Source organism: Leiobunum rupestre, chromosome 3 (genome assembly GCF_980474605.1).
Source record: "Leiobunum rupestre chromosome 3, qqLeiRupe1.1.hap1, whole genome shotgun sequence".
NCBI classification, from domain to species: Eukaryota; Metazoa; Arthropoda; class Arachnida; order Opiliones; family Sclerosomatidae; genus Leiobunum; species Leiobunum rupestre.
Window position 1 is genome coordinate 70757145 of NC_143386.1, and position 10051 is coordinate 70767195.

At 38.1% G+C, this 10051-nt stretch overlaps 1 protein-coding gene across 1 annotated transcript; it reads right to left on the reverse strand.

Annotated features, from left to right (window-relative positions):
• Positions 1–1251: 1251 nt before the first annotated feature.
• Positions 1252–2863, reverse strand: LOC149954507 (uncharacterized). Its single transcript, XM_090169926.1, has one exon. It carries the CDS (start codon positions 2861–2863, stop codon positions 1265–1267), a length of 1599 nt encoding a protein of 532 aa, XP_090026052.1. The 3' UTR covers positions 1252–1264.
• Positions 2864–10051: the final 7188 nt, after the last annotated feature.

A 10051-nucleotide genomic window follows, 5' to 3' on the forward strand; every position in this document is an offset into this window, starting at 1 on the left:
ATTTTGTATGCGTTTCTCTATACTCTTCTACCATTATTCAATATCGGCGTGATGATGGTGACCATTTGTTTGTTGACCGATTGTAATTCTACCCTCGCTTGAATAATCTTTCTATTGAACCGTATTCCATTTACTGCCATTTAGAGCAAAACCTTTTGCGTTACAAAATTAACTGCGGCAAAATTAATTTAACGTTCTTGAACTGTTTCGCGTTTGATAAGACGCTCCTAACCAGCATCTTTGGAGGCGCTGTTTCTTATCTTGTTTTCGTCTATTCAATCGTCCCAAATTACTCAAAGAAAGACGACTGTTCGTACAATTACACGCAAAACGCGAGTACTTATTTCTAATGGGAGCTGAAACTAGGAAAAAGTAAAATAAATTACATTTTATACAACTGTTTTTCACATGACTGTGGCCCGAGAGTCATTCAAGGAAGTCTGACTGGTCTGTTATCGTCATTCACATTTCTTCTCGTTTAGTTCCACCATAGATAATATATCTCAATTAATAGATGATAATATCTCAATACATAGATGATAATATCTCAATACATAGGTGAATATTGTCTATGGTTTTACTTTCAGAACCCGACGTTGGATCTGGGTTTCCCCGCTTAGGCAGCTTTTGGGGATTCGCATTTGGAACTTCGGCGGTTGGCATAACGGATAAGCCTCTTAAGTGCACCTTAGTTGGTGATAATCACGATTTAAAATATTTTATAAAGTATCGATAAGGATCAGAAATATTTGAACGACACTTCGGATGTTTTCAGAAATCTAGAGTTTAAACCACTTTCTATATTTGAGGCTGTCGTTTAACAATTGTTGTATATCAGTCGCGTTGAGCAAATTTCATTTAATTTTTGGGTCGGGTCAGTCCGTGTAAAAATTATATTATAATTATTAAGCCAGTTTGAGTTTGACGATCGTTTTGACTCGTTTCGTTTTAAATTGAGAAGTTTCGTACAAAATTATTAGGTATCGTACTAAATTGGGAGGTTTCGTTCTAAATTCGGAGGTTTAAATCTTCGGTACCGCATTCGTCTAAAACAGGAATTGAGTTCTACACGGACTGATCTGAAGAAAAACCCTTTTATTTGGTTCAAAATGAAACTGAATATTTTGGCAAGAAAAAAGCAAGTAATCTCGTTGCATTTAGGAACGATGTCCGAAAAAGATCCGAAAATTCAACACGTCTTAATTAGTTGGGAACAAATAAAATGATAGAAATACCACGTCTTTCGAAAGTTTGGTTTTAAAATTCATAGGTTTTGTTCTTCGGAACCGCATTCGACCTTGACGAGAGTGTTCGTGTTCTTTGAGACACCCTGGTAGTTATCCCCAATTGGCCGATATCCAAACTCTTCTAGTTTGACGACAGACGGAACACCCAACAGCTCCATGAAGGCATAAATGGGTTCTTCTTTGATGACGCTGATATCGACTGAGAGGTTATCAGTGCCAAGGACCGCCTCCCTCTTAACGGGTAGGGTCGTGGTTGGGTCCGCGTAAGAGTCGGGTACTTCGGATTTTACGATGCGGTTGGGGTCGGGTTTTACGGTGCAAGATTGAATCTGTTCATTTGTCAGGCGTCGTAGCTGCACCGAACATGAACTAACTCCCCATTGACGACAAAGGCTCTCAATCAGCCGTGTTCGTGACGATGTTCGGTGTCCTGGACCTGATTCGTGACTGGACGGAGCGTCACTTTGGTTTGTGGGAAGACCCTGAATTCGAAGTTGAACTCGGAGGGTTCTTTTCGTGTCGAGGTTTGGGTGAATTAAATGTATCTCGTATCTGGCCCGGTATCCTCGCTTTGGACATCCAGATGGTATCTCACTTGTGTGATCTTTTTTGTGGGCATTCAAATTGGTTTTTCGCACAGACGCGAAATAACATTGGTCACATTGAAAGGGTTTTTCTCCCGTATGTGCTCTTTTGTGGGCATTCAAATGGGTTTTTTGGGCAGATGCGTAATTACATTGGTCACATTGAAAAGGTTTCTCGCCATTGTGAGTTCTTTTGTGGATAATCAAATTGGTTTTTCGCATAGACGCGAAATAACATTGGTCACATTGAAAGGGTTTTTCTCCCGTATGTGCTCTTTTGTGGGCATTCAAATGGGTTTTTTGGGCAGATGCGTAATTACATTGGTCACATTGAAAAGGTTTCTCGCCATTGTGAGTTCTTTTGTGGATAATCAAATTGGTTTTTCGTGCAGATGCGAAATTACATTGGTCACATTGATAAGGTTTTTCGCCCGTGTGTGTTCTTCTGTGGACATTCAAATGGGTTTTTTGTGCAGATGCGTAACTACATTGGTCACACGGAAAAGGTTTCTCGCCATTGTGAGTTCTTTTGTGGATAATCAAATTGGTTTTTCGTGCAGTCGTGAAATTACATTGGTCACATTGAAAAGGTTTTTCGCCCGTGTGTGTTCTTCTGTGGACATTCAAATGGGTTTTTTGTGCAGATGCGTAACTACATTTGTCACACGGAAAAGGTTTCTCGCCATTGTGAGTTCTTTTGTGGATAATCAAATTGGTTTTTCGTGCAGTCGTGAAATTACATTGGTCACATTGAAAAGGTTTTTCGCCCGTGTGTGTTCTTCTGTGGACATTCAAATGGGTTTTTTGTGCAGATGCGTAATTACACTGGTCACATTGAAAAGGTTTCTCGCCATTGTGAGTTCTTTTGTGGATAATTAAATTGGTTTTTCGTGCAGATGCGTAACTACGTTGATCACATTGAAAAGGATTCTTGCCGGTGTGTTTTCTTTTGTGAACAATAAGTTGTCCCGTTTGGTTCGTAGTATATACAGCCTCAGTGCACTTTTGTTTCTTCCCTTCTCGGCTGCTCATTTTTCCAATTTGACGCTTTAAAGTCTCTTTGCGATTTATGAATTTGTCTCGCTGCTACGATCTGGAGGCCTGAACAAAATAAAATTCCAAGATTAGATATCACGAAATGGATTCAGCGGTCACCCCTCCTGAAAGTGTTGAATGAAATTAAATATTGTTGGCTAGCATCAAAGGAACCACGGAAATGCCTTGGAAATTTGAGGGCAAATAACGGAAACAAAATAGACTAAATAAAGGAAAACATATGAAAAAATAATTAAGCTTTATCGTTCAATTTCAAATTGAGAAAGGCACCCATCGTTACATTTTGATAACTTAAAATGCATTTTAGAATTTCTTAATGAGTGCCTGGGTGTCAGTAATTTTTGGTTGAATTATCACTGCGAAGGATTGGGTGAATAACAGGAAGGATCTTTAAACTAGACCTTTGTTAGGAAATTATTTAAATAGGATTTCAATAGCTTTTTATGCGGATATTATATTGTTATCTAACCATAATAGTTTAAAATCGAGGGTATTGCGAATTGACTTTTAAACGTAAATTTAAGTATATCTTAATATGAGCCATGAAGTAGTACCTATTAAAATATTCGTCCTCGGGTACATGGTTTCACACAGAATGGCGAATCGGAAATAATATGACGAAAAGTTGAGTACCCAGTTGGCCTCATTTCCCATTAATGCCAAATTTTTCCACTTTGGCCCCCAATTTGAGTTGGCCCGATCTGACCGGCGATCGCCGGTTAGCCGCACGGGCCAGTCCGGGCCTGTTGATAATAGAAGCTAAAGCTTCCTGGATATGACACTTCCTCAAAAACGCGGCTCACAAAAAGCCAATGGGCGACCCCAGCGCGCCTAGTGGGATTTTTAAGAAGCACAACGGACAAACAAGGAGCACGTGTACTATTTTAAATATTTTTCCCATTGTTTACAAATTTCACGTTTTGAGAAAGGTTAAGGAAAAGGTAATAATTTTACGTTTTCCATATAAGCACGGTCAGCGAATCACTTTCACATTTAGGATATACACAGTGTTTCACAACCATTTAAAAAAAAATTTATTAAAATAATAAATAAAACCTTAATTTTTGCTTTCATTTCCAAGAACTAAGAGCAAGGGATTTTAAACCCTTGGCTTTTAAAACTAGAAATCGTTTGCTTACAATATTGGCTCCGGATTTCCTAAAGACTCGCGCATGCGTCGCGAAAGCTGGAACGGTAACATTTTAAAGGAAGTCGTCCAAACCAATTTGGAAATAAGCTTTTTAAAAGTACTGGTCAATATGACCACAATACCCCACTTATCTCAATAAATCTTTTATTTAACTTTTGAAAGTGAATTGTTAATAGCGATTAGGAACTATAATGATATTTATTTATCACAAACCAAAGAGCTTTGATATTTATCACATTCCTTAAGGAACTTTAAAAATATTTCATAATCTTCTTGTTCTTCGAATAAAAACAGTTTTACTGCTTTCTGACTTTCTTTTTGTTTCTAAATTGCAGGATAGGCATCAATGACTTCTATGCTTATGTTTCTTAAACATATTCTTAATGATTGATCTAGATCTTTCGCATTTAGCTCGACGAATCCCTAGAAATCTCATAGGTAACTAGAATGCTGCCGCCTACGGCCGAGCTTGACGCCAGTTCGCCTTGAACCTTCAGCCAATGAGAGGCCGTAGAGTGGTTCCGCCAAGGAGGATAATAATCCTCCTTGGATCCGCTACTATAGCGGGAGATAGGTGACGTCATTCTCTCTGGTGACATTAAATTCTTGGCAGAACCACTCTTTGAGCTCTGATTGGCTGAGATCTGGCTATCGTCTGCCACGGCGTTTGGCCCATTTGCCAGTTACACGGCAGCATTCTAGTTACCTATGAGATTTCTATGGACGAATCTGACTGATTGTAGCGGAAGAACGTCATATTGCATTACTGCCAGATGCCAGGAAATACGTTCGGTTTAGAAGTAGAAATGAGTCAAAATCCTCAATTTAATTGGCTGTGAGAAGCTGAGAGCGCAACGCTTTTATCATTTTTCTCTTTTCGGTATAGAATTATACTTTTAATTAAAAATAAACTGGTCATTATGACCAGTGAACCCCCCAGATTCCATTTAATTTACTGGTCATAGCCCAAAATAAACTGGTCTTTGACCGACGGCACCGCCCTATTTACAACACTGGTCCAACCCCCCCTTTTTAACTGGCTTATGTGAGCCAAACCAAAATCGTCTACCAAAGGCTAGAGTGTCATACCCAGGAAGCGTTAGCTTCTATTATTAATCCAAGGTTGAAGATTGGGCTGAAGTGTAGAAGAGACGTTTGTTAGGAATATTATTTAGAGCAACGCCTTTGTTATTAGAGATAGCTATGAATCTATCTGATTCTTCGAAAAAACGACTTTACTAGAGAGCGTGGTGCCATCTATTAATGGTAAAGGAAGGGAAAATTCAAATAGCGAAACAATAACGTAGTCAGAGAACCATTGAAGAGTATTATAATTAGACCACTTATAAACGAGTTGGTGGACTTTAACCCATATATAATATATTGTAAAACATTACTATAAATTAAGTTATTGTCAAATTTACCCACGAGGCACTCAACGCGAGGGGTACTTTTATTTCAGTCAAAATGTAGCTAGTGTTTTGCTTTAGACCCTAGCGACTACTGTTGAAAAAAAGAGCTACTTCACTTCGAGCAAATATTAAAAATATTAAGAAGTTAATTCAAGTTATTCCGCAGTGTCGCCGACGGGTATCAAAATAAGTTACTTTCATAGGCCTAGGTCATGTAAATTAAGAAAAATGGTTCCGCAGTGGGTTAAGCACGCAGCTTTTATCTGGGACGTTTTTTTTCGAACGGTTTTTTCGTGACCAAGGCTTAGCTTAATATATTAAAATGTAATAATGGTCATACGCATATTCATAACGGAACAAAACTAAATGAAAGTATTACTCTTGCGCCTACCTTTATTAATGTAATTGGCATATTTTGTAGTAGTAGAATACTTACTTTTCGTAATTACGAGAAATTTTATTTGCGGAGCATCTTGCATATTTTCCTCGATAATTTCCCCACCGACCACTGTCAATTCACCGGGAAATTTCATAGATACAAATGAACACGCGAGGAACAAAAGCAATGTAATACATTTCTAAGCATAACAAAACAACATTGTGTCTCAAATATTTACACCTATTTTGTTCAATATACGAATAACCTTGTGATCAGCCTTTTGACCATTTGTAGATTTTTCACATCACATTCGAATAGTCTGGGGCTGTCATAATTCTTTTCTTTCATTTGCTGTTTTTTAAACAACGAGTATCTATTACATGTATAGCTCGGGTACCCTTTGTGACGAGTGTATATTACAATATATAGCAAAATTATAAATGGAACACGTTCACAATAAATAAAATTACGGTATACAATGACTTATTTCAAATTATAATAAAAACGATAATTAACTTTGATTTTAACTAAACGACGAAGATGCTTATGGTTATATTTCGATTTTTTTGCACAAATGTAAATAATTCCGAGGTGCCTGTAATGGCCAAGTACTCCATCTAGCGAGATAATATAGAAGCTAGAGAGTAGAGGTAACGTGGCTAGTAAACTGGCAAGTTATGTATCAAAGGCTCTTATTAAAATACTAAGTTTCGTTTTATAAAGTGCTTTTATTAATCAAATATCATCATCACAGTGCTTATCTACACATAATAATTTTTTAAACCATGTTACAGAATAACAGCAAAGAAAGTTTTATCAATTGATGTATAGCTCTTGACTAATAAATTTGAAATTGTAAAATTATTTCTTAATAAGAAACACTTTTAAAACTAAGAAATACAACCCTTTCAAAGACTTCCCGAGAGCTATAAAATGATATTTCTGAAGTTGATGGTTGCCACATGAGCATAATAATAATAATAATAATAATAATAATAATAATATTAATAATCAGCTAGGCTTATACCCAAGGTACAGTTAATACTAGTGCCACTTAAAATACTAAATCGAAAACCGACCTTGTAAGTTAGTGCTCTATCAAAACGGCATTTCATATTCGTAAGTAAGAATATTTTGATTTCTATAGTCAGAGAAGTTCTAGGGCCAACCTCAAACGTAGTTGGCCCAACGGGCAGTGTTGTCGGGGCGACGAACATTAGAACGAGGTCATAATCAGAGACAACTCAGACAACTTGAGACAAGCGCTTGGAGGTAGTTGCGACGCTTCGATCAGCCCACGATGATTAAGTCGTACGTTAGAATATTTTCATTTCTATAGTCAAAGACTGATAAAGCCAATGTGAATCGTAGCTGGTCCAACTACGAGAGTGGTCGGGTTGACCAAAGATAATTTAAACTCGTACCCTAGATTCGAAATCACTCTCTCGCGCGTTGCCGATAGCGTTTACCCACTTCCCGCCGGAACTCAGAAAAAATTCGCTCCATGGTTTGCGCCTTACCGCAACCACAGCGAACTTCGATCACGCGCTGCAGCACGACAGCGCGTGATCGAAGTTGGCCGTGCCGCAACCGATGGAGCCCGATTTTTCTGAGGTCACGTGCCGGAAAAGGGTAAACGCTTCGCAACAAAACCGTCATTGTGAAAGCTCTCAGTATTCGAATCTAGAGTACGAGTTTAAATTATCTTTGGGTTGACGAACCTTAGAAAATTGAAGCATAGTTAAAATAGTACAGTGTAGATAAGCATTTGGAAGGGAAATAAATATGCACAAGTTGAAAATTTCAGGATCGAAGCAGGTTATGGTCCTTTATCACCCCCCAAAAGTCCCCAAGGATCCGGATGCCGCTACCGCCGCCATCTTTTAAAATGGCCGCCGCACCGGAAGTTGCAATATCTCGAGAACTAAAGGTCCGATTTCGATGAAATTTACGTTAAACGATGTGTTTTAAAGATTTAATTTTAAATTAACCCAGAATTTAATACTGTACTGGGGTATATAGGTCAATATAACTATAAACGTTGAAAAATCGAATAAAATTTAATGATATAAGATTTTTTCAAATGTTACGAATGATTCTATTTTTTTTTCAATACAACGTCCTTCAACCTAATGCATGGCGTAATCTAACGATATCTTCAGTTTCAAAATCGGTTTATTATCAAGCGAAATACAACGATTTGTTTGATACACCCTCCTACTGTTTAGATGTTTGCTATTTTACTATCACTTTGGTTTGGTTACTTGCAACGTTAATTGCGCTCATGTAAATTAAGTTCAAACTTTTACTTGTAGTTTCTTTAGCGCAGGCGCGTAGGAACGTTTTGGATTAAGGGGGTACAGTTTGGATGCTGAATTTGGTGCCCCTTCGTCAACAGATTTTTTTGCGTCCCTTCTAAAACAATTTGGCGCCCCTTTCAAACCAATTTGGAGCCCCCTTTCCAATTTCCAGGGGGTGCATTGTACCCCTGTACCCCCCGGGCTCCTACGCCACTGCTTTTAAGATACAAATATTCAAAGCTTTATTCGAAAGAATGCCGTACAAATTATTTATTCGTCAATTTCTTGCGAAACTTCTTCAGCATTGTTACAAGAATTTCCTCTACAATGATAGCACATAGCGGAACAGTAAATTCCTGCAATTTTACAAGAACATCTTCCACTGCACGTAAATTTGCACTTGCAACTAATGATTTCTAAAAGATCGTCAGGAGCGCAAGGCTTTAAAAATGGAATTGGAACGGCGCTAGATTTCTGCCATCCCCATTCTGTGGGGGGTAAATCATTTCCGGTGTTGTACCTACACCGAAATCCATATTACCTTTTTGGTTTGACGGTATATATTAAATGTATAGAGACATACTTGTAAGTAAACCCTCATGCTATGTTGCCTGGAACTGTCTGTAGTTGGTGGCAAGTCTGCTAAAGAAAACTTAGTGGATAGAGATTGTGCGGCTACGATGCGGTTGTACGAAAAGTATCTTGCTTCGTCTAGTGATTTTATCTGCTTATGTCCGTACAAGGCGAGTAAAAAAGACTCCCCCCTTCTGCAAGATCAAAAGATGTTGATGTAATAGAACGAAACGTTATTGAACGTCTAAATGGCGTTTTAAAATCAAGATTTAGATGTCTTAATGAAAGTGGAGGACATTTGTGCTATGAGCCAGCAAAAGTTTGTGAAATTATCACAGCTTGTTGTTATTTGCACAATTATTGCATTGACAATAACGTTACTCACCCTGTAGCACATGGTAAATAAAAATTGTTAAATATTAAGACCTTGAACTTTAATTAATTCTGAAACATTTTGGCTCTTACAGCACAGGTAGCTGCAGATGTACTCAGGATTGCTGCGGCCCATGAAATGCAAAATGACGAGTTAGAGGACAACTTTCTGGAACGTGGACGACTGTTACGACAACAGCTTGTAGACCTCTGTATCGCACATTAAAGGTATCGTCATCGTCAAATTTTATTTAACATTTTTATGAATAAAAAATCATGTGAGTTATTTCATTTCCACACCACCTTGGAGGTAGAAATAATGGCGCTTTTTTTACGAGGTATCCCATCACCACATTTAGTTTCCACCCCCCCGACAAAAATTGCCTCCTCAGTCTTTGACGGGAGTTCAGTTCAGTTCGTTCCAGTTCTAAAACCATCGGCGCGACTCGCATGAATGTACGTCAATAAGCTGCCAAACATGTTTCCCGAAAAATCAATAAAAACCAAAGACTACAGCCAGTTACATGTCCCTTCTTAGAGTATATCACCTCTTAGGCTGTTCTTTGATGGGGATTTTATGAAAACACCTGTTCGAGTCTTTTAGAAGGATTGTCAGCATCTGATCCTAAAGACACTAATTACAACTTTTAAAATATTTTTTTAAATTTATGTATGAATTAATTTCATCTGGGGTGTGATTCTACTCTTATCGTTAAAATTTTAACGAAAATAAAAATTTGTTACAAAGACAATTTCAACGTGACTAATCGCTCGCCACGGACCTATATATGGGGGCCCCAAAACGTACTATAGCCTACTCTGAATAAAGTCTTAGCGCCGCCACTGCAAATAGATGGCGGACTGAATGTAGATAATTTGTGAGGGTCACAAATAGATGGCACGCCACTAAGCTGGGAACTAAAAATTAGGGCTGTGCGAGTCCTCTTTTTTGGATTTCGAGTCGAGTCCGAGTCCCAA

What these genes read in the sequence shown, in the direction of transcription:
- LOC149954507 (XM_090169926.1), bottom strand. Translation starts at nt 2,863, where the DNA reads ATGAGCAGCCGAGAAGGGAAGAAACAAAAGTGCACTGAGGCTGTATAT.